The sequence below is a fragment of the Epargyreus clarus genome, unplaced genomic scaffold, assembly GCF_041222505.1.
Source record: "Epargyreus clarus isolate Ecla_fem2 unplaced genomic scaffold, WU_Ecla_fem_2.2 ptg000034l, whole genome shotgun sequence".
Classification (NCBI taxonomy): domain Eukaryota; kingdom Metazoa; phylum Arthropoda; class Insecta; order Lepidoptera; family Hesperiidae; genus Epargyreus; species Epargyreus clarus.
This window is the reverse complement of record NW_027332239.1, coordinates 14755743-14779257: the sequence shown is the minus strand read 5'-3', so window position 1 is coordinate 14779257 and position 23515 is coordinate 14755743. Positions and strand designations below refer to the sequence as shown.

Sequence of the window (23515 nt, the reverse complement as noted above, 5' to 3'; positions counted from 1 at the left end):
TTTATTATTTGTAAATATAGTTTTTGTTCTTATAGTTTATACTCATTTTTTTTTAACAAACTTCACATAGAATTGTTGAACGTAAGACTATTATGTCAAAACAATATTTTAGCAACAAAGGCTATCTTATTGCCATGCTGTAATTTGTGCCTGTTTCTTGTTCATAAAAGAGATTTAGACGGTAGATAAAATTATATTATTGTTATTAAAATGAAATCAACAAAACGGATACATGACTTTAAAGGTAAGTTTGAGAATGCCATACTACGTACAGAAAATAACCTATTGTTTTCATTGTTTTTGTGTCAACATGTAGGAATGAATAATTATTGTTGCAGCTCTAGAATTGAAGTTGGATGAGAACTCAAAATCACCACACATTGTTTACATCAAAGAACATATAGTGCGGGACCATACAAAGGACAAGCCATCTGGCCGAACACTGTTTATCATCAACATTCCCCCGTATGCCGATGAAAATGGCCTCACGAATGCATTCCGAGAAGCCGGCAAGGTCCAGTCAGTCCAGTTTTACACAAAACCAGGCGCTGGCGAGACAAACACACACAAATTCATTGAGGAACCCAGTAAACCAACATTCAGAGTATGTTATCTAGTTTTCGAAAAAGTATCGGAGCTAGACAAAGCTTTACATTTAACTAAACTTAGTCCAATGAACTCAAACGATCACAAAATTCAGTTTGGTATCAATAAATGGGTAAATGAATATAACAGCTCTGTCCTCCTTCCCAAAGTATTAAAAGAACGAGTAGAGGAGTTTATGAAAACGCATGATGAGAAATTAAAACAGATAGAAAAGAAGGAGAAGCAGCTGGAACAAGAGGATGACGAGGGTTGGATAACAGTCACCAAAAGAGGCAAGATTCAGAGTTTCGCTCGTACTGAAAAAGTTGAAAACAAAATAATGGCTAAGGAGGAGAAAAACAAAAAACGAAAAGAACTCAAAAACTTCTACACTTTCCAAATCAGAGAGTCCAAGATGAAACACATTGTTGCTCTGCGGCAGAAGTTTGAGGAAGACAAGAGGAAGATAGCACAAATTAAGCAGAGCCGTCGATTTAAGCCATTCTAATAAAACACTTTGTAAAACTAATAAATTAGTGTTTATCATTTCATATCTGATTTTACACATACACAATATAAATTCATTTGTACCTTAACATGTATAGTTTTTAAAATTTACAGTGATATTTATCACAATTTATAATCATGAAAAACTTTTACACAGACAGTTTTCAATTATACAAAAAGTTGCATAAGAATACTTGTTACAATATATTACCAATTACAACCAATGTCTTGTAATTTGCACTTATTATAAAAATCACACACAACTGTGTCCATTTACAACCGCTAATATCATTTGCATGCACACCACTATGTGTCTAGACACACACATGTGCATCCACTGAATTCAGTAGTCTACATGCTAGACACGCTAGCCCTCTTTTTGGGTGCATGTCAAATGCTCTGCTGGTGACTCTTTATAATGATTCGCAGAAGCCTGTTCTCGGGCAGGGTGTCCAGCGATGCGAGGAGGTTGCTAATGTTACCGTACACACAGCCATTTGCCAAAGCCACTTGAACTGCCTGCCCTATTCTGTCTAGGCAATCCTGTAAATTGTTTTGTGTTAAAGTTAAAATCATTACATCTAGACTTAAAAGATATTAAAATCATAAACATTGTGTAATCTTATAGTAAGGTTAATTTTGTGCAATGAACTGTCAGTTACTATAATGAAACAGATTTTAAAACCTATAGGATAGTGATGTTCAATTCAAGGAGATATTTTACACACGGCAAAACATACACTCCTCTCTTTTATATAATGTTTTTAATGAGTCTTTAATACTAAAATTGAAATTACTTATATCAAAAAGCAACTTGACCCATTTTAACAATTGCCTGCAAGATGAAATTAATATAATTATTACCTGCAATTTTGCATCAGTCTGTAGCTTGATTCCCTTCTTTAGCAGTTGATGAGCATAATTCTGAACTAGCGGAGTTAGTGCAGCCAAGTGTTGTGCATTCACTGCAGTGGGTGGCCCGTGGGTACGTCTTCCTGCTCTCAAACTGTGCAACACTCCCAAATGCAACTTTATATAAAGCTCTGACTCAGTCAGATATTTAGTAGGAACAGTCTTTATTATGGAGTGTTTTTCATCTTCTATTTTTATCTTTTTTGGAGGAACTTCTACCATATCTACATCTGTAGCAAAAACAAATTAAAATTTCTGCTGTGCCTTTGCATGTAATGTACAAGTATTAATTGGTTCAAAGCACACCACTTACATAAAATAGCTTGCTCAAACATTGAGCATTTTCACTAAGATGAATCAATGATTATGCATGACCAAATGTTGAACAATTACGGGAACCTAAAATATTCCACAAAGGTAGGTCAATAAATACTTACCTTCACTTAGGTAAAGTGGTGCAAGAGCACACCAATGGATGAGCCCAGCGAGGGGAGTTACAGCGGCCATGGGTATGGACCCACTGGGCAATGCTGCCACATTCAACTGTGCTGACATACAGAGTGTGGGGTTTGTGAAAACCTACAATAAATTTTAAAATGAGTATTTAGAAATAAATAGTTATGAGAAAAATTACTTTTTGTTTCAAAGGCTAATAAAGCAAACAACATGTTTCAGATAATTGTAAATTAAAAAATATATATATATAAACTCTTATTAATCATAATCATTATTTCTCTTGAATATTCTACATTTAACACCCGATTAAATAAGAAAAGTATTATATTGACATTCTTATCTGTATCTGGCTGGTGCATTGTAGCTCTAAAAATTGATGATACATTTTCATTTTTTTCTTAAAAAATAATATTCTATTCTATTGTATTAAAACTTTCTATTCAATTTTCAAATTTGTGACAAAAATTTCATATCTTATAATAAATGCATAATGCTCCATGATTTAATAAAATACATACCCAAGAAGTGATAACTTCTAATAAATTCCTCGGTGGCATCTTTCTAGCCCCTTGACCATCTCGCATGTACAATTCTGTTATTGCTGTGATAAAGTTGGAAACAAATGGTGGAGCCACATTGGCCAGTGACTTGAGGGCGATCTGATTAGCTGTGTTCAGGTAGAAATGGTCCCGTATGACATTCTCAACTAGTTGCAAGGATTGTTGTGAGGAGCAACCCATTTGCTGTAGCCACACTCCGACTGCTAGAAGGACCTAGAATTAAATTTTCATAATTATTTTTCTTTGGAAACATTCTATAAACTCTGTAAACTACTGAACATAATATGATTAAACTTCATCTCTATTATATTTATCTTCAAGGGTAGAGCCAATTCTTGTGTATAATAATAATGTTTTGTTTTTTATTGATTGAATCAACTTTATTTACTCACAGGAGTACTGGAAGCTGAGACAGCCATACTAGCCAGTATGGTGAGAACTTTTATCTTTCTCGGGCTCTCCATACCACCGAACAGGAACAAGAATATAGTATTCTTAGTAGTTTCGTTGGTGCAGGAGGATATGTAGTCACAGATGATGTCTATGAGCTGTAGTTCTTGTAATGGGTTCAAACCGGTATTCCGCCGGTTGCCCCGCCGGTCCGTCTCACAGAACACGAACTCCGATATGATGTCCATCGCTACGTCCAGCTGTTTGTTTGTGGGTGCTGTCCGACCGAGGAGCAGTTGCTCTAAAATTTAACATTAATACTTTACCTTGTATATCTCAGATAGAAAACAGATTTATATAGGTGATTATATTTGTTAACAAGCAATTAATTTAAATATGAAGCTTGTAGTAACAAATCTTGTTTGTTTCTCATTTCAAATCAGTCGACATAACCTATTAATGATGTGAACAGAAATCATAATACCTATCTTCAGAAGTGCTTCTTTAGCACATAAAGGAAATTCAAATTTCCGTAAAGTATGTTTTATGTCCGATACAGACATTTTTGATGTCTATTATTAGACCTTTGCTTTGAATAACTAAATTACAACAACAAACCGAACTGTTAGATCAAGATCGGATATGACATTGACATTGACAACTATTTGACAGTATAACTTGAATGACACTGACAATTATCGTCAGTTATTGCTACAGGCTCAGATTTTGGAGATGTTGGAGCCAATGTAACAAAATCGTGAATATGATCTGACCAATATAATACTGTTGAAAGGTGTAAGTATAAAAAACAACTATATATTATAAATGTACTTTATTGTATACAGAATTTCTTTTAAATGTTTCAGCAGAATATCGAATTATAAATCTTTAATTCATAGTCAAGCACTTTCCACATGTAGTACTCAATTTTTTTTATATCAGTTTTCTGAATAGCACTTCAAACTACCTCATATAGTAGAAGATCCGAAGCTAAATCGAACTGGACCGAGCTGATAATAGAATGAAACTCATTTTATAACGAAATTAGTACATTGGGTAATACATTAAAAATGGGTTTGCTAAAAAAATCCTGGAGAGGATCATTTTAATTATTTTTTGAAAAATTAATTTTCATTTTGCAGACAACCCTATATCAACGTGTTCACAATAAAACAGCGCTTCTACTGATATAAAATTTTATCTATTATCATCATGAGTGAAAGTAGTTGCCAGCGAAATACCGGTTTATACCTGACAACCCAGTAGTTCGTCCACGTAAATAATAGGCAACCCAAAGCCTGCACATTCTGTATGTTTTTAACATTCACTCAGAATAGAATTTTCTTATTATCTTGATGTTGCAAAATTTAATTTTCAATTAAATTTTAATTTTTCAAAAAATAATTAAAATTATCCTGTCCAGGTTTTTTTTAGCAAACCCATTTTTAATGTATTACCCAATGTACTAATTTCATTATAAAATGAGTTTCATTCTATTATCAGCTCGGTCCAGTTCGATTTAGCTTCGGATCTTAGACCAATAGTTTAATAGCTACTGCTTAAAAATTAGCTCCTTAACCAAAAATCCATATTCACATTGAAAAATGTTTTTTTATTACATTTAGTTTCAGATGCAATACTTATTGTACTAAAACTATTCTTATCAAATAATTAGTCAGACCAAACACATTCACTCACAAACACTTCACAGAGGTTTATTCTTCACGTACTTATACACGCACGGCTTAACAACTTTATACTAGTTAGGTTTTTTAAATGCGTTTGGGTTGTTGTTCTGGTTGCTGTGGTTGGATAAGAAGGCAAGGTGGCCCTTAGGGCACTTGTTGGCGTAGTGGCCCTTATTCCCGCACTTGAAGCATGTGACTTCTTCCAGGGGTTTGTGGATCATCCGATGCAGACGTTGAGCGTTCATATCGTCTGACTCGCTTGCAGGCTTCACATAGCCTAATGCTCTATACCTGGCCTCTTCCTGTCGTTGTGCTGCCTCCCTCTGCTGTTAATTAAAATAAGCGTTAGTTAAGCAGCTTGCATTATATTACAAAAAGATGGATATTCCAAATATAATGTAGGCTTAAAAACTTCAAATGGAGTATTCAAACAATATAATCCAATTAAACTTCCGTTATAAAGTATTTCTTCTGAACCTGGAAAGCATAATCTAGGAGTTATCAAATCAAGAGTGAATGGGCTACATCTAGGCAAGCATGCCTTATATTAGTGCTTATCATTGCTTACCATCAGGCAAGATTTACTAATAAAAAAAAGGATAGACTCCAAGTTACCTCTGGGGGAATCTTGTTACATGTAGAAGCTTTGTGGCCAACTTCTGAACAATAATGGCACACCGGCAACCTCTTTGCATCCTTTGTCTGTTCAGGTGGCGCTGGCAACTCAAACCGTGGATGCATGTACTTGCATGTGGAGCCATCTGGGCAGAAGCCAGCAAGATAGTTCATACAGAGGACACGCCGCACATGTCTGTGACGACAATGCGGACCGTGTCTGCAGAATCCTCTGTCATACCTGCAATCATTGATGCAACAAGATATTTTATTCACATTATATTCTATGACAGTTTATGTGATCCAACATACATACAGATAGGTCCAAGTTCAATCCCTATACAACTTTACAGATTTAACACTACATCAACTTTACAACAGAATTAAGATTTATTCTTAGTCTGCACTCTGCATGTTTATTATATCAGAATCTAACATAACATGGTTCACTTTCCAATACATAAAGGATCGTTCAAGTAATACATAAGCTCTTTTAGGGGGGCGGGGGGTCTGCTTTGCTTATTTTGGATGACATGGGGGGTAGGGGAGTCTAGATGATGATTACGTCATCGGTAGTTTGTTACTTGTTTATACTAATGGCAACCCTCACATTGTCCTCACATTTACTTGAAAGCAAAAGGAATTTTTGGGGATTCCCGCAAATCATGCATATGTTTAGGCATTTTTAAAATTATAATTATAACATTATAATTATAATATAAAGAAAAGCAATATGCAACAGTTAGCATGTGGGAAGGGGGTACGAGCTTCTCTTACTTTTGCTAACAAGGGGGATGGGGGGGGGTAAATAATTGTAATCAATTTGCTTACGTTATACTTGAACGGTAACTATATGTATACTGTACTACTAACATGAATTTTCATTAGATAGAAATAAAAGGCACAAAAGCATGGCTACATCAAGATATAAAAACTTAATTATACCAATTCAGAATTTATCTCACCATGGACAATCTTTGATCTTGCTTTCCGGATCTATGTGGAGGAAGGGGCACTCCTTGTTGTGGCAAGCATTAAACCTGGCATAGAAGTAGCATTCAGGCATCTTAGACATATCATACTCGTGGAGGAACTCACACTGGTCTCCCTTCTTGCAGAGCCCTCGAAGCCAATGCTTACACACAACTGTCCTGTCCCCCCTCACATGTCTATAGGGACACTGAGGCCCATTGTTACAACCTCCAGGCTGACTGAAAAACTCACAGACTGCTGCAGTTGATTCTGAAATTTGAGAATGGCGTTAGGGTGTGTGATAGCAAAACTATGGATGTGTCAGATCTCCTAATGCTTGATTTTCATTGAAAATTACAATAATTTTTTTTGTGTTAGTGGATTTTCCAATTTCCTACATATATTCACTCAGTTACAAAAGAGAGCCATGGATTTCTGCAATCAATCCTAAATAAAATCAGACTTGTCACTAGACATAATGCTACCCTTTGGGACTAACCTTGAATGTATTATGTTACTGTATGTCATGCAGTATATCAGACAAACTGTTTCTTTTGTTCAGTAAAAGTAAAGTCCACTAAAAGTAATAAAATAGTTCTTCCTCATAAACCCATTACTGTTTCACTGCTGAATGGGGCTAATATTTTTATTATGAGAGGGGTTCAGACCATAGTGCACAGCGTCTGCTTCACACACCCTTAAGAATTTTTTTAATAACTTCAAGCAGCAAGTTTACAACTTTGAAACATCAGAAGTCTGTGGTTTACCCTTAATCAGAGTGAGACCCTTCGATTGAGAAGCGAAGTACCTATCACTGCGTATATCTTTAGTAAAACAAAATAATGCTATATAAGCTTACTGTCCATTCCGGGAAACGGCAGAGGTAGCGCCCCATACTGTTGTTCGAGCGCGTAATCTATGTCGAACTTAATGTGATCTACATTAGCAACTATCACTTCCATTTTGGTATAATAATGTATTTTATATCTTATAAATTTTAATAAAAGCGATTTGTGATTAATAATTTTACAAATATCAATATCATCAAATTCACTGAAGTGACAATTGACAACGTGAAAACTGCGAACGTCAATGTCAATCAAGTCGGTTCGGTGTTGTCTTTGCCACGAATTTAATACCATAATCATATTATACGTACTTTTTATAAAATATTTTATTATATCAATATAGTTATTTATTTTAATGAAGCTATATAATATGAAAAACTTATATCTTTCAAGATTTGTTCATAATAAATTACCTCAGTAAATTACCCATACCATAAACAATAAGAGACAATAAGAGTTGAAATTTAAATAGACGAACTCTGTTTCTAGTGGTTCGAATTACTATTTCAACTCGATTTATTCGATATTAAGCGGATGGATAAAAGAAAAGATACACAAAACATAATTACCCGTTACTAGATGGAGACTGTAACAGTAACAACTTTTAAAAAATAATATATTTATAAATAAAAAACGTATACTTATGTGTACACGTAAGATGTTATGCGTCTTCCTCGTCAAAACACGAAAAACCTCGCCATTTATTACCCCACATACCAATAGTCTATATATGAAAGAAAAACGATAAAATCAAATGAAACAAAAAATTGCTAGTTACAAAGTCACTTATTTTAGCAAAAATGAACAACCAAGTCATATGAGTTATGTAAACTTCCTTACTTAAAAGTCTTATATAAACTTAACATATTATCATTAATAGATTGAATTGACTAAAGATTTATGGTATCGATTTAATTTTTGTTTTGCACACATATTGTAAAAAGTACTTATATACACTCATAATATTTTTTTTTTAGTCCAAAAAAGATCTCCACCTGGTGGTATAGTCGGCGTATAACTACTAGTCCGCTCTGAATATAGAAATGAATCGTGTCACCATAGCAAATTGTATGACTATACCTGCACGCATCGATTTCAGGGCGGACCACCAGTTTGGTGTGAACCGTGTGAACTATAACAAAATGTAATGTTGTAACTGACAATTTATAAGCAAGTATTTAAAATATATACATTTAAAAGTCCACAGTAGTATAAATAAAAAGAAGCATCGTTATTTCAATTTTTCATTAATATTAGATAATATAAAAAAAAATGTTGATTGAATTATCGATTGCAATACTTTACGATTATTTGTACATTTGGTACAGTACATCCCTATAGTTAAAAACATCGTTCTCGACTCTCGTTTCGACTGTGGCGCGCGTGGACAGTTTAATCTTTTTGTTGATTATTTCCTAATTAACTGCATAGTTTACTGCCCTTTAATTATAATATTGAACAAACGTTCAATAACTATAAGCTCAGGATAATCGCACATTATCCATATAACACAATTCCTCAGTGACGCGAGTAATCGCTGAGAGGTGGACATTTTTTGTTTTGAACGGATTTTTAAATTGAAACATGGTGAGTAAACACAATTACTAGTTAATTAACCAATGCATAGATTGTTTTGATTATTTTATAAAAGGACTGTTAAAGTTTTGGACAAAATATATTTCATCTAGCATGTGTACATTTTAGGTTATGTTGACAACGCGGTGTACCACACCGGTTTCAAGTATTACGTTTATTACGGCTCTGTTATTGTTAATATACATCAAAGAAGTAATCTGATATGTTTTTAATATTTTTACTATTATTCAAATCAAATGAAGGTATTGGGGCCTGATGGTACTGTTTTATAGTGCTATATATTTTAATTACAGAGTGAAGAAGCAGCAGTTAACCCTAAAGCATACCCGCTAGCGGATGCTCCTCTCACTGCCAAGATCTTGAACTTGGTGCAACAGGCTGCTAATTACAAGCAGCTGCGAAAAGGCGCCAATGAAGCTACTAAGACCTTGAACAGAGGTCTGTCAGAGTTCATCATCATGGCAGCCGATGCAGAGCCCCTCGAGATTGTTCTACACATTCCAATCCTCTGTGAGGATAAAAATGTGCCATATGTGTTTGTCAGGTCCAAGCAGGCACTCGGTCGAGCCTGTGGGGTCTCCCGGCCTATAGTAGCATGCTCCATCACTATCAATGAGGGCTCGCAACTCAAGCCCCAGATCCAAAGCATTCAGCAAGAGATAGAAAGACTCTTAGTTTAAGTGTTGTGTGTGAATGTTCAGACATATTTTTGTAATATAAGTGTCAAAACAAGTTTTTGTTTTCTTTATGCATTATTTATTGTACCTTACTATGATATATTTTTATTTACATTTCATCTCTATATAAAAATATAATTTGGCCCCATTATTATTATTTACATAATATCACTTATTATATCTTAAATATATAATCACTATTCAAAGAACTTTTTTACTCTTAAATTCCAGTTGTCTTCCCATCTGGACTTCTGGAACTTCTCTAGTTGTTGTTTCATCTTCTCTGCTATTCTGTTCTGGGCCTCATTGTTGGGGAAGTCTTCAAACCAAGTAACTATTTGTTTTGCCAGTTGATCACTGCTCTTGAATGTGTAGCCATTTACTTCATCTAGCACCAGTTCATCAATACTGTTAACAATAATCATTTTAAAAACTGTTACTATTTTCAATAAGTTTCTATCTAACTTTTAATATATAATTTGGATTAATGGAAATTAAAGTCTAATAAAGTTTTCCATACAATATTTCATGTTATTGACTTATTTTGGTGGCATCATATTTTATTTGTTGCTACATTCATCATCATCAGTAACCCATTACTGTCCCACTGCTGGGCACGGGTCTCCTCTACCATTAAGTTTCCAATTTTTGTTATATGCTATTTAACCCTCCAATATTTAGTTAAACATAAAATTTATTATATACTCAAACAATTCTTGCCTAAATTATGCTTTTTGAAGTTATAATTTGTCTAAGTAATTTTATATTATTATGTCTCTAATCTGTAGAATTTCCAATTAAATAGAATTTGAATATAGCTAGATATATCAAAAACTTACCACTTATAATAACAAGCACAAACTGGCAGGCCGGCTCCATACATATCCACCACTTTCATGGGTAGGTCCAGACCAGATGAACTTGTATGCAGACACACTCCAAGGTCCGCACTGGCCACCATAGTTGGGTAGTCACTGGCCATTAGCCACGGAGTAACTACTTTTATGTGTTGCCATTTCCTTGCTGCTATTTGGCTAATGTAATGGTCCTTCATAGGTCCTTTGCCAGTTATTACACAGATCAGTTTTGGTAGTTTCTTGGTTATATCATAGGTTACTTCATAAGCTGAAATATTTAGTGAGATTATTTAAATTACACACAAATTGTTCATTAAAAATTCTAGTTTTAACATGTACAGTTGTTTGAACGTACTAAAACCAATTATGGTTCAACTATACAGGCACCACTGTCACCCCTACTTCATAATAAAAGCGGTGTTAACCACTTCTATATTACAATTTCAAGAGTGTGGTGTAGTACACACTGAGTCCTCAGTGGTAGCAATGCACCAATGGTTGACAACCTTAGGTAAGACTAATCTTATCTGGGATTGATAATAAATGTCAATGGCAGCAGTAGCCACTTGCCAAGTGAAGTGTATGCTTATCTGCTACTTCAATTTGAGAAGAAATATATAAACACTAACTTTGTAAGGCCTCCATTAAAATGCTGAAGTCTTCATCAGGTGTCCAGCTGGTGCTACTAAACAGCAATCCAGGTCGGTCTTCCCTCATTTTGACATCATTGCCCTGAATTTGTGTAAAAATAGTCTTAATGCTATCTCCTGGAGGGTCATTCAGCATTTGGCGACCTGTGATTCTAAACTCGGGGTACTGGAGGCCTATTTTCACAAACCAATCATGCTTTTCTTGTAAAGTAATAGGATGGAATATTTTTGGTGGTCGATCATACAAAACTGTGGCTCTGAAAATGTTTAAACAAGGAGCTAATTAGTGATGTAGGTTACATTTAGGAATCCATATGGATTGCCTCAGTAAATAACTTACACAACATTCCAATTTTGAATCAAATCTTCTTTCATGGCACATGTTACACACAAGTTATTATCTGACGACTGGGCGAAATACTTCTCGATCCATTTCGCAACTTTCAGCAAGGGATGTCCATCAGACAGGGATAAAGCCATTATAGAATACGCGTAATTGTGAAAGTCAATAATAAACTTTGTTTTCGTAACTAGACAATAAAAACGACAGACTGGCAGGGTAGGAATCGCTGGAGGATTCTGACAGAGAAGATAATTGCATTTCCCGCTCAAAAACAAAGTGAAAAGCAAACTTACAGCCTGCCATAATGCCTTAGCAAAGTATTGAATTAATTTCGGACCTCTTTCAAATTTTAAGGGATGCAACTTGTGTATCGTTATGTTAGGGTTATCCATAACTTGTGTAAGCGGTACAGTATCCATATAGCTCACTATATCGACTTTAAATCCAATATCTGTTAAGGATAACGCATGATACTGCATACGTGGGCTTCTCCCGATATCTCCCAATACTACGACTTTCACAGATTTTCTTGGAATCTCTGCCATTCTCCTAAAATTTTAATGTGTAAATTGCATTATATAATAAGCACAGGTTTGGAAATCCTGTCTAGTTTGCTTTACTAATTACTGCCGCCAATGCCGATTGCCGGCCCGCTGAAATTGAAAATTCACGAAACAAACTTTATCAAGTGACAAATGTCACTGTCTTTCAATGCACAGAATACCTATGCTTGTTTCAATGTCTGGTGGAGGTCCGTTGCTTTTGGTTTTAGCAGATTTTTTTAGGGGGTTTTGGCTCTTAAACACCCATGAAATGATGATGAATCATTCATTGATTAAGTATTTGTTCTTTTAAATACATAATCTTGTATTTAAATAAAATATGTATATATTTAATTAGTATTAATGTGGTTGAAATGAAAGCCAAGGCTATAGAAAAAATATTATAAAATAAATATAAGTCTATGACCAAATGTCAAAAATCAGCTGTTTGTTTTGTTAATTTGTTATCGTGATATTTCTGTATACGGAATACCGCTTAAAAGGCTAATACGTATATGATTAAAATAATGTGCTCTTTCTGACGATGTAATTAAAACTGATATTACAATAAAATCTCATTATTTTAAGTCATTGGATATAATCATGTCTAAGGTATTAATAATCAGGCATCTACCGAATTCTCTATCTTTCCAAGACAAACAACAGTTATTGAAACATTTTGGTGCAGAAAAAGTGTGGGAAACAGCGGCTAAACGTAACTATACATTCGCTTCATTCGCAAGTATTGAAAAGGCGAAAGCTTCCTTAATACGGCTCCATCAACTGGAGATATCTAAGCGGCGATTAGTAGTCGAATATTCCTTCGATAAAGAGTTGATTATCGACAACAAAGAAGAATCCGAAAAGAGTTCAAAAGCCACTCACCACGTAAAGGAATTTTTAAGAGTTCTGAATGCATGGAACCCTTCACTCAATTTCTACCAACCACCACCTGTGCATTTGAAATACAAATATCCTGAACTGACAACAAAAGTAGCCATGAACATTATTCATGCTCTGTTTAAAACAAAATCATTCTATGTTCAAACTGTACACTTAATGAATAAGATGTGTTTAGATGTTCCCTTCTGTGAAAATGAGGAAAGTATAAAATTTTTCAAGGAGACCTTCAGAGAAGTATTTGCTGATGAAATTGCAGTTACTAAAGAACTAAGCGATCAAGAGTCTGAAATATCGAGTGAGGAGAGTGAACAACCCAAACAACAGGCACCTACAGTTACTAAGAGAAAACATACACTACCCAAGACACGAAAACGCCCCGCTGCTGTGTTATCCACCGCAACATTACCAAAAGCAAAGAAATCTCACATAGATCAAAAGGAAGTATTTGAAAATGTCACCCCTGTTGCAGAAGTAAAGAAAATATCAGTGAATGTACCACAAGATGCATTACAGAAGCAAACAGAAGAACCCGAGGTTGTTGGGGAACTTGGAAAGTTTGAGAAGGAAGCACCACCAGTCATCGAGGAGAAAGCACCAGAGCCTGAACAACCTACTATAACCAAAAGAGAGTTATTGAAGAATAGAATATCTTATAGTGACATGAAAATCTTACCAGTTTTTAAAAACTATCATCCCGGACAACCCTCTATGAGACTGTATATTAAAAATCTAGCAAAAACAGTTACAGAACAAGATGTTAAAAGCATATACAAGAGATATGTTAAAAACCTTTCAGAAGATGAAGAAATTGGTTTCGATGTGAGGGTAATGCAAGAGGGAAGGATGAAGGGCCAGGCATTTGTGACCTTTCCCTCTGTAAGTTTGGCTGAAACTGCTTTGCATGAGACTAATGGGTACATGTTAAAAGATAGGCCCATGGTTGTTCAGTTTGCTAGAGCTGCTAATAAAAAATCTTTTGAATAATTTGTGCAATTTTTTTTAATAATTTCCCAAATCACATTTGGGTAATAAAAACCTAAGAAAATAGGGTAGTTTTCAATCTATATATTTCAATTTTAATTTATATATTTTTCAGGTGATTTTTTTCTGAAATTTTTATTTAATAGTAGTGTTTCAATTGTAGGATGTTGTAGTAGGTAGAACAGTTGTATGTTGTTTGAAATAATACAAAATTAGAATATAGTAACTATATTTTCATTAGTTCAATAGCATAAGATGAGGATTCCACACTTTGTACAATATTTTTACCGGACAGTATCTTATTTAGCAATGGTAGAGTACTGTCAACAACAGTAAGTTGATTGATTAGATTCACAACAACATTTTGTAGTTTATCCAGTGCATAGGTAACCTTTTGATCTTTTGTCATCAAATACTGTTGATAAAATGAATCAAGAAATAATGTAGCCCAGTCAAATAACTTACTTTCATAATCCATTTCCAACTTCTTATCCGAATCAATAAGTAGGTATGATATATAGCACATAAGGAATAAGGCATCATCCAATGCTAAGCTATTCCTCAGATATGGTATTAGCATTGCATCACTGAATGGAATTTCGAAAATATAATTCAACAGCTCAAATTTGGCTTTGTGCACTATTGTTTCTTTCTTTGATTCACGGTTACATGAACAAAGTTTAATAAATTCCTCTTCATTTACAATATCTACTGAATTGGGATTCACCAGCTTGACGGTGTAGTTGAGCAACATAACTAGGACTGATTCAGGTACATCTTGAAACTCTTTAATTGTTCTATAAACTGGTCTGAAGTCATCTTTTTCCAATAATGGTGGTATGATTTGAGAACATATATTTCTTTCAGTGAGACCAATCTTGAGAAGGTCTTTTATATCATCTTTGACCTCATACATAGGTACTGTAGGGGTGCCCCAGTCAGCTATTTCAGTACACTCATCTTGGATAATCTCATGGGATCCCAAAATACTTGCTAAGTTCCGTTCTATTTCCAACACATATGGTAGCATTCCTATATGATTGGATGCTTCTAGTATTATTCTGTCATTGAAGCAGTATAGTCTTGCATCTTCGGAATACATTTTCATGGGATACCTGCAGGATCCGACACCTAGAATCACATTGTATGCAACAATGATTGCTCCATCTTGGTCAATGTTGCTACCAAAGAGTATCAAATGGTCGTGCCCCATCCAAGCCAAGGAGACACTGGTGCCAGTGAAGATCCAGGGTACCACACCAATTGTCTTCCAGTTCTTCTGGTTCAAGTCATACATTGTCATTTTAGAATCGCTCCCTGAAAAATAAATTTTATAATAATTACACTATAAGCCGCAGACTAAAGAACGTAGGAAGACTGTGTCAGTCACAAATCAAACTTAAAAACATTGCTAAAACTACAAAAATATGAATACCATTTAATATTGCACCTTAAAAATATCCTTCAAACACTCCTTATTAGAAGCCACATTTTATAGCCCCAGAGAGCATATTCAGCAGGTTTAAATAATATTAGAAATTTCACTTACATAAAAAGTACACCTCGCAACTCTTTGAATTGATATTGATAAATTTCCCCACCACTGACACATCTTCAGGCCTGGTCACCTTAACTCTCATTAATTTAGATCTTTCCATATCACCCAATTCTTCTCTGAGAGGACAGACAAGTACTTCATAATTCCCTTTACTATTCTTAACAATATAGCAGATGTGGTCCACATTATTCTTAGTGTAACATGCCGCCTCCACAATCACTTCAGAATCTTTTATGAGTAGTTTGTTCTCATATGACTTTCTGTTATCTAGTGCATATGTAAGGGAGGCACAGTTTCCATTTTCAAATATGATAAGGCTTGTATTACCCCGAGGTAGAAGCTTCTGAATGTTTACTGAAAACTAAAACACAAAATTTAACAAAGGTTTCTAAGTATTAATCAACATATAATTATATTTTTACCTAACAATGATTACCTTATATTTTTTTACTTTGTCCAAGTTATCAGAGTCGTCCTGCCAGGTTTTTATGGTGTTTTTATTGAAAACTCCGATGTAAGCATCCCGCTCCTTATCGTAAATAACTTCAGAGGTTATGTGGTCTTTCGACGTCCAGCCTCCGATTTGTTTTTGATCTGAAAGCTAAACACGAAACTGATTTTAATAAAAAATACATTCTAAAACATAAGCTTTAATGCGAAGTGCCATAATAAGCAGCAAAACTCACTCTATATTTGTTAACAACATTCCGGCCCAACGTGACTATGACATTGTGTTCCTCTTTATCTTGAGATACTCCTAAGAAGCTTTTCTGATCAATTAATGGACATAGAACGTAGTAAGTATGAAATTTTGCCATATTTTTTATATATATCTGTTAAACCAGTAGTATACAATTTAAAATTTAAAATAAACCCGTAAAACTCTGAATACTCTGAAATACGCATACAGGTAGTTTACGAATGTCAGTGTCAACTGTCAAATTCATAGTATTGTTGATACTATGAATAATGTATGAATGATGTATAGTATGGGGTGTAGTGGATGGCCCAGTAATAATTGTTGATCGACACATCAAGTGTGTAACAATTCGAATACACTGAGGCTGTCCATAATCTCTCCACTAGTGGCTCCTCGTAGCTGCAGTGTACGCAGCGGCCACACCCTGGTAACCACTTCGATCAGTGGGCTAAACCTAGTGGAGGGGGCTGTGAGAATCAAGTCACCACAGCTCGATTCGGTAGACCTACTGAGATGTACACGAAGTCTCCATCGGCAAGGAAGGCGAGCACAGTCGATAGGCAATGCTAACGGTGACCGCGGCGATGGAGCAAGGTGACGTGATGTGCCTTTAAGGGCGCCATTCAAGGTCTTTAAATGACTGGCGGCCAATTCACTGCATCCTTGCTACCTCCGATCGTGCCGGGAAACTGGCCCATTGGACAAAGGTAGCATGGGACAAGAGAGTGAGTTTGCACCTGCGCAACTGCTTACTCACTATAATCAACTCTCGCGTAGAAGAACCTCGGCTAGGCTTTCGGATAATTGAGTAAAAGTCCTATGGCGATGGAGTGATGGCAGTGGGAGCTCGGAGCACGGTGTACCCGACTCTTAGTTATCACTCTGCACATAAGGCGGTCAGATGAGAGTGGTCGCTCCTGGTTTCGACTGAGGCGAGAAAACGGGTTCGGCAGCACATCTGACGACTAAGCAGCCCTATTCAGGATCGCTCTGCTTACCCCTGCATAGGGGAAGGGCCTAGAAAAGGTGGCCTAAACATAGTTCGTCTCACCCCCACATCCTAATGGCAAACCGCGGTCATTGGGCACCGATCAAGCGCGGTCGAAATTGCTACAGGAAACATAAAATACAGCGTCAATTTAACTTCGCTACGTGGAACATTCGTACGCTCCTGGACAATCCCTCCAACTTATGCCCGGAGCGTAAGACCGCACTTATAGCTAGAGAATTATCAAGGTACAACATAGACATTGCTGCACTAAACGAGACCCATCTAGCGGAATCCGGCGAGCTCTGCGAGGGCGGCGGTGGTTATACCTACTACTGGATAGGGAAACCCTCGACTGTTCGTGCAAGCAGCGGAGTGGGCTTTGCTATTAAAACAAAACTTGCACAGTCCCTTCTTGAAACACCTAAAGGTATTAATGATAGGCTCATGACGCTGCGCCTTCACATCAGCGATAACAAGTACTTACATCTGATAAGTGTTTATGCGCCTACAATGACCTACAGTGATGAAGAAAAACTTCAATTCTACGATGATCTCCGCATAATTTTACGCGGTATCCCACCGAGTGATAAAGTCTTATTAATGGGTGACTTTAATGCCAGAGTCGGATCTGACCACCAGGCTTGGCAGCAAGTCCTCGGTAGACACGGTGTAGGTAAATGTAACACTAATGGAAGTCTTCTCCTATCACTATGTGCAGAATTTAATCTCAGTGTGACAAATACGTTCTTTCGTATGCCAGATAAATTTAAAACATCGTGGATGCACCCGCGCTCTAAGCATTGGCACCTTATCGACTATGTAATTGTGCGGAGAGCCGACTTAAAGGACGTACTTGTTACAAGAGCAATGCGAGGGGCGGAAGGATGGACTGACCATCGCTTAATAAGATCGAAAGTACGTCTCTGCTACAAACCTCCTCATCGCGCGAGCCACAAGGTACCAATCAGGCTGGCATACGCTAAACTGACTAATGATGCTAAATTGCAGGAACAGTTTAACACGAGTTTCGAACCAATCTCATACGATCAATCGAGTACCGTAGATGACAACTGGCGTTTGCTGGCAAAATCACTCCGTGATGCTGCTCAAAGGGTTATTGGAAAACCGGGAAAGAAAAACCAGGACTGGTTTGACGATTCTGATGCGGTGATACTGAAACTCGTAAACGACTATAGACGTACTCTGCAAAGCTCGACAAGCGATGCACATCGTAGGAGCGCTCAGCGTGAACTAAAGGCAAGAGTGAGAGAACTCAAAGACCGCTGGTGGTTGGAAAAGGCTCAGGAACTACAACATCTTGCTGACACAAAACGAATCGGACTGTTTTTTGAAAGCCTTCGCACTATCTTTGGACCAAGGTACAAATTAACATCCCCCATATACTCCCGCGATAAAACTAAACGTCTTACTGAACATGGCGAGATACTAAGTCGGTGGGCTGAACATTTTTGTGATGTTTTGAACCCAGCTAGTCACAATGTGGATCTCGCTTATGTTAATTCCCTCCAAACTTTACCAATATCTTATGAGCTTGATGATCCTCTGTCTTTTGATGAATTTCTTCATGCCGTAAACCAGCTCAAGAATGGAAAGACTGCGGGATCAGATAATTTGCCAGGGGAAATATACAAATACGGCGGCCCTAAAGTGCATACAAGTCTTTTTCAGTTTATTTTGCATATCTGGGAATCTGGAGTTATACCTCAAGACTGGAAAGACGCCACTATCTGCAAAATCTTCAAGGGCAAGGGGAGTATATCGGACTGCGAAGCGTACAGAGGCATCGTCCTGTTGAATGCAGCTGGTAAAATTCTTACTCACATCCTAAATCGTAGATTGGGACGGCTAGCCGAACGCATACTACCGGAAAGCCAATGTGGGTTTCGGCCGAACAGAGGTACGGTTGATGCTATATTCTTCGTCAAACAAATGCAAGAAAAGTGCCTTGAGCAATATCGCCCGCTGAATATGTGCTTTGTTGACCTAGAAAAGGCATTTGACCGTGTGCCGAGAAATGCTCTTTGGATGGTTCTCTCAAAGGCTGGCTGTCCGGAGAAATTTGTTACGCTCGTGCGCCAATTTCACGACGGCATGATGGCAAGAGTGCAACATGAACATGACTTAACAGATCATTTCCCTGTTACTAGTGGCGTTAAACAAGGATGTGTGATAGCACCAACGCTTTTTGCTATTTATTTTGCTTTCGTACTAAGGGATGCCTTCGAAACCTGTAATGGTCAAATATGTCTGAACGTCAGAACCGATAAGAGTGTGTTCGATATTTCGCGCTTTAGAGCCAAGCGCCTGGTTAAAGAGCTGTCTGTTGTGGATGCTCTTTACGCCGATGACGTTTGTCTGGTGGCCAGTGACATCAGCAGCTTGCAGGCATTCTTGAATAGCTTGGATGAGTCGTGCCGTAGATTTGGCCTAGCCATTAGTGCATCGAAAACTCAAGTGTTGAAGCAACCTCCGCGAGGAACGACGTCAGACCCAGTGCCGTTAACTCTAGGCGAAACGATACTCAAGGAGGTGTCGTCATTTAGGTATCTTGGGTCTGTAATAAGGAGTGATAATCGCCTTGAGTCTGAAATATCTTCCAGAATAGCGAAGGCATCAGCGTCTTTTGGTATGCTTAGCAGGAGAGTCTGGGAAGCTCATGATCTTCGGTTACATACAAAAATCGCCGTGTATAAAGCAATTGTTCTGCCTATTTTGCTGTATGCCACTGAGACTTGGTGTCTCTATAAGGGAGATATACACAAATTGGACACATTCCACATGAGGTGTTTGAGGTCAATTTTGCGTGTCAAGTGGCAGGATCGAATACCAAACACGGAAATTTTGCGGAGAACCAAGATGAGCGGGATGGAGGCTATGCTGATGAACCGTCAGCTGCGCTGGTGCGGACACCTTGTACGTATGAACGATTCCAGACTTCCGAAAGCTGTTTTCTATTCGGAACTCAAGGAAGGAAAACGCAAATCTGGAGGCCAATTCCTGCGCTACAGGGATGTCCTTAAGCGCCACCTAAATGCTTGCAATCTACGCAGTGACCATTGGGAAGATCTAGCACGGCAGAGACAGCAGTGGCGCAACGCTGTAAATAAAGCCATAGTAAGCTTTGAGGAGCGTCGACTTAAAGATCTTGATGACAAACGCCTTGCGAAAAAGAATCAGCCTAGACCTTCCTACACTTATACCTATAATTCTTCTGGCCAGTTGTACTGTGCGCTCTGCAACCGGACGTTTAAGACCAAATTTGGCTTCGCCAGTCACTTTCGCTCGCATGCCCGTTCTCAAGCCGTCTAGCCAGGTTCGCCGTTGACGGACACGTCAAGGAGGATCATATTGTTGATACTGTCATCTGTCAATCAAACCAATCAGTATAGTGACCACCTGCATCTTATTTGGTTGTATTTGCGAATATAGACAAACACTTACTTGTGGAAGACATCTTTATTTCTATACGATATCGGCTGACCGTTCAGAATTCATTCCTGACAGGTAGTGTCCAAATTAACACACTAACTTTGAAGCGGTGTCGAATTTACGATATTTTATTACTGTCAATATACAAATGCGAAAGTGAGTTTGTTTGTTTGCTACGTTTTACGTCTTAACTACTTAACCGATGATTAGAAATTTTGCACACACATCGTCAGGGGTCCAAGAAAGGACTTTGAGAACCTTACATCCCAGAACATAATACTATTCCTGAGAAAATTAGAAATAACTGATTTTTTATAAACTTGAATAATTCGAGTATTCCTATACCAATTTCAATTTTACATTATACTTAATATAAAATTTGGCCTTCAATTCGTCAATCCTAATGTAATTAAACCAACGTTAGTTTAATTATCTAAGAATGATGCAGAAGTACCTCCAATCTAAACTATAGAAATTAACTTTTAAGTGCTTTTCTATGACTTTTTTCTGTAAAATCATAATAAGAAACGATTATTTAACGAAAATTAATAACGAAAATGGATAAAAAATGGGGAACAAATTTTAATTTATAACTTTTTTTCTATCCATTTAACAGTAAATTGAGTTTGGAGTGACATTGCTATAGAACCAAATAATTAAAATTTACACTCTTAAGTGTTCTTACATCTTTTGTGCGATGATTTGCCTTATAAGGTGAGAAAACTTGAGGAGAAAACCCTATCTATGAAAACTATTTCAAGATGGCGACCGAGCCGACCAAAAGATAAGTATTGCGACCCCACAAATTACTAGTTATTAATTCTACTAACCCTCCTTGACATCCAAAAAATAAAATTGTATCCTTTGTCCAAATAACATTTCACTGTTCTATGTGTCTGCTGCACAATTTTAAGAACAGGAATGTACCAACGAGCACGAATCCACATTCGGCGAATAACGACGAACCTTGGAAGGGCCTATTATAATATTTTTTATAAATGACAATAAATAACGTTCAAGGTTAAAGTACCATAACAACTCGAAGGCATGTCATTTTTCACTCTCATTCATTTCGTAGTATCACTGTACTAAAGTGTTGCGTGAAGTTAGCTACCTACTGTTAGATATTTGCGTACGTAATTCTTATAAATTGCTCACTTCTGACGCGTTCTCGTTATCGATTATCGTTCATTTCGTTTTCTGTCTTGGACATTGTTAGTTGAGACGTGGGCTTATAAAGTGAATAATGTCGTCAGCCGGTAAAATAATCAGGTGCAGGGCCGCGGTGGCCTGGGAAGCCGGTAAACCTCTATCCATCGAAGAAATCGAGGTAGATCCACCAAAAGCGGGCGAAGTTCGCGTGAAGATCGTTGCGACCGGCGTTTGCCACACCGACGCATATACTTTGTCCGGAAAGGATCCGGAGGGCGTGTTCCCGGTAGTTCTGGGCCACGAAGGCGGCGGTATCGTCGAAAGCGTCGGTAAAGGTGTAACTTCTGTCAAGCCTGGAGACCACGTAGTGCCGTTGTATGTTCCGCAATGTAAGATGTGCAAGTTTTGCATTAACCCTAAGACCAATCTCTGCCAGAAAGTACGCATCACCCAGGGTCAAGGTGTGATGCCCGACGGCACCAAGAGATTCAGATGCAAAGGTAAGGAGCTGTACCACTTCATGGGATGCTCGACTTTCAGCGAGTACACCGTTGTTCTGGAAATTTCTCTGTGCAAAGTGGCCGATGCAGCGCCGCTAGATAAGGTCTGCTTGCTCGGTTGCGGAGTTCCCACTGGATACGGGGCAGTCATGAATACTGCCAAGGTAGAACCCGGATCGAATTGTGCCATCTTCGGGCTCGGGGCGGTGGGTCTCGCCGTGGCTCTCGGTTGCAAGGCGGCGGGCGCAAGCCGCATCATCGGAGTGGACATCAACCCCGACAAATTCGAGGTTGCCAGGAAGTTCGGCGTTAACGAGTTCGTCAACCCCAAGGACTACGAAAAGTCAATTCAGCAGGTGCTGGTAAATATGACTGATGGAGGTCTAGACTACACCTTTGAATGCATTGGCAATGTTCACACAATGCGCTCTGCTTTGGAAGCTTGCCATAAGGGATGGGGTGTGTCTGTTATCATTGGTGTTGCGGGTGCCGGGGAAGAGATAAGCACCCGGCCATTCCAGCTCGTCACTGGCCGTACATGGAAGGGAACAGCTTTCGGGGGGTACAAAAGTCGCGACAGCGTGCCAAAGTTAGTTGACGAGTACCTCGCAAAGAAATTGCCCCTCGATGATTTTGTCACTCACTCTGTGCCCTTGAGTGAGATCAATGTGGCATTTGATTTAATGCATACCGGCAGGTCAATCCGTGCTGTAGTTGACCTTTGAAATAACTGTATACTTTATTTTACAATCTTATATTTTTACTGTATAACAGTAGATTATATATAGATTGTACAATAACCACTTAAACTGTCACCATTCTAAACCGTTCTTAATTTATATATTATTTGTAAGCAAATAAATGTCATAGTCATAGCATAAGCATAAGCATTTATGGTGATATTTTTGTTATACATTCTTTGAAATACTTTACAAATACACTTCCGCTTGTTTGCAAATTGTTTTTTCATCCAAAACCTGTCACCTAAAGTTAAGAATTTTAAATCTATTAGGAACATGAATGCAATATAAAAAGTAATAAATTTATTTAATCATCAAAGTAACCAAAACAGCTTATATAAT

General features: G+C 37.4%; 9 protein-coding genes across 9 annotated transcripts; 5 read left to right on the top strand and 4 right to left on the bottom strand.

Annotated features, from left to right (window-relative positions):
- Positions 1–80: 80 nt before the first annotated feature.
- LOC140755944 (ribosomal RNA-processing protein 7 homolog A) lies at positions 81–1118 on the top strand. The gene is made up of 2 exons (XM_073091302.1): positions 81–244; positions 339–1118. The coding sequence occupies exons 1-2, from the start codon at positions 211–213 to the stop codon at positions 1091–1093; spliced, it is 789 nt and encodes a 262-aa protein (XP_072947403.1). The 5' UTR covers positions 81–210; the 3' UTR covers positions 1094–1118.
- LOC140755943 (integrator complex subunit 15) lies at positions 339–4051 on the bottom strand. Its single transcript, XM_073091301.1, has 6 exons — positions 3895–4051; positions 3413–3711; positions 2979–3233; positions 2442–2583; positions 1957–2234; positions 339–1635 (listed from the first exon to the last, which is right to left on the bottom strand). The coding sequence occupies exons 1-6, from the start codon at positions 3971–3973 to the stop codon at positions 1483–1485; spliced, it is 1206 nt and encodes a 401-aa protein (XP_072947402.1). The 5' UTR covers positions 3974–4051; the 3' UTR covers positions 339–1482.
- Positions 4052–5001: 950 nt separating this feature from the next.
- Clp (Cleavage and polyadenylation specificity factor subunit 4) lies at positions 5002–7776 on the bottom strand. The gene is made up of 4 exons (XM_073091436.1): positions 7545–7776; positions 6679–6955; positions 5714–5954; positions 5002–5424 (listed from the first exon to the last, which is right to left on the bottom strand). The coding sequence occupies exons 1-4, from the start codon at positions 7645–7647 to the stop codon at positions 5170–5172; spliced, it is 876 nt and encodes a 291-aa protein (XP_072947537.1). The 5' UTR covers positions 7648–7776; the 3' UTR covers positions 5002–5169.
- Positions 7777–8873: 1097 nt separating this feature from the next.
- hoip (NHP2-like protein 1 hoip) lies at positions 8874–9861 on the top strand. The gene is made up of 2 exons (XM_073091258.1): positions 8874–9120; positions 9423–9861. Exons 1-2 carry the CDS (start codon positions 9118–9120, stop codon positions 9807–9809), a joined length of 390 nt encoding a protein of 129 aa, XP_072947359.1. The 5' UTR covers positions 8874–9117; the 3' UTR covers positions 9810–9861.
- A 7-nt stretch (positions 9862–9868) lies between these two features.
- On the bottom strand, positions 9869–12346 carry Alg1 (ALG1, chitobiosyldiphosphodolichol beta-mannosyltransferase). Its single transcript, XM_073091257.1, has 4 exons — positions 11654–12346; positions 11293–11570; positions 10646–10931; positions 9869–10214 (listed from the first exon to the last, which is right to left on the bottom strand). The coding sequence occupies exons 1-4, from the start codon at positions 12199–12201 to the stop codon at positions 10004–10006; spliced, it is 1323 nt and encodes a 440-aa protein (XP_072947358.1). The 5' UTR covers positions 12202–12346; the 3' UTR covers positions 9869–10003.
- Positions 12347–12630: 284 nt separating this feature from the next.
- On the top strand, positions 12631–14089 carry LOC140755860 (RNA-binding region-containing protein 3). Its single transcript, XM_073091198.1, has one exon. It carries the CDS (start codon positions 12802–12804, stop codon positions 14083–14085), a length of 1284 nt encoding a protein of 427 aa, XP_072947299.1. The 5' UTR covers positions 12631–12801; the 3' UTR covers positions 14086–14089.
- A 205-nt stretch (positions 14090–14294) lies between these two features.
- On the bottom strand, positions 14295–16579 carry LOC140755858 (nucleolar protein 11). Its single transcript, XM_073091197.1, has 4 exons — positions 16327–16579; positions 16077–16241; positions 15632–16001; positions 14295–15399 (listed from the first exon to the last, which is right to left on the bottom strand). Exons 1-4 carry the CDS (start codon positions 16456–16458, stop codon positions 14309–14311), a joined length of 1758 nt encoding a protein of 585 aa, XP_072947298.1. The 5' UTR covers positions 16459–16579; the 3' UTR covers positions 14295–14308.
- An 824-nt stretch (positions 16580–17403) lies between these two features.
- Positions 17404–19201, top strand: LOC140756182 (uncharacterized). Its single transcript, XM_073091620.1, has 2 exons — positions 17404–19156; positions 19188–19201. The coding sequence occupies exons 1-2, from the start codon at positions 17404–17406 to the stop codon at positions 19199–19201; spliced, it is 1767 nt and encodes a 588-aa protein (XP_072947721.1).
- Positions 19202–21813: 2612 nt separating this feature from the next.
- Fdh (alcohol dehydrogenase class-3 Fdh) lies at positions 21814–23391 on the top strand. Its single transcript, XM_073091069.1, has one exon. The coding sequence runs from the start codon at positions 22028–22030 to the stop codon at positions 23156–23158; it is 1131 nt and encodes a 376-aa protein (XP_072947170.1). The 5' UTR covers positions 21814–22027; the 3' UTR covers positions 23159–23391.
- Positions 23392–23515: the final 124 nt, after the last annotated feature.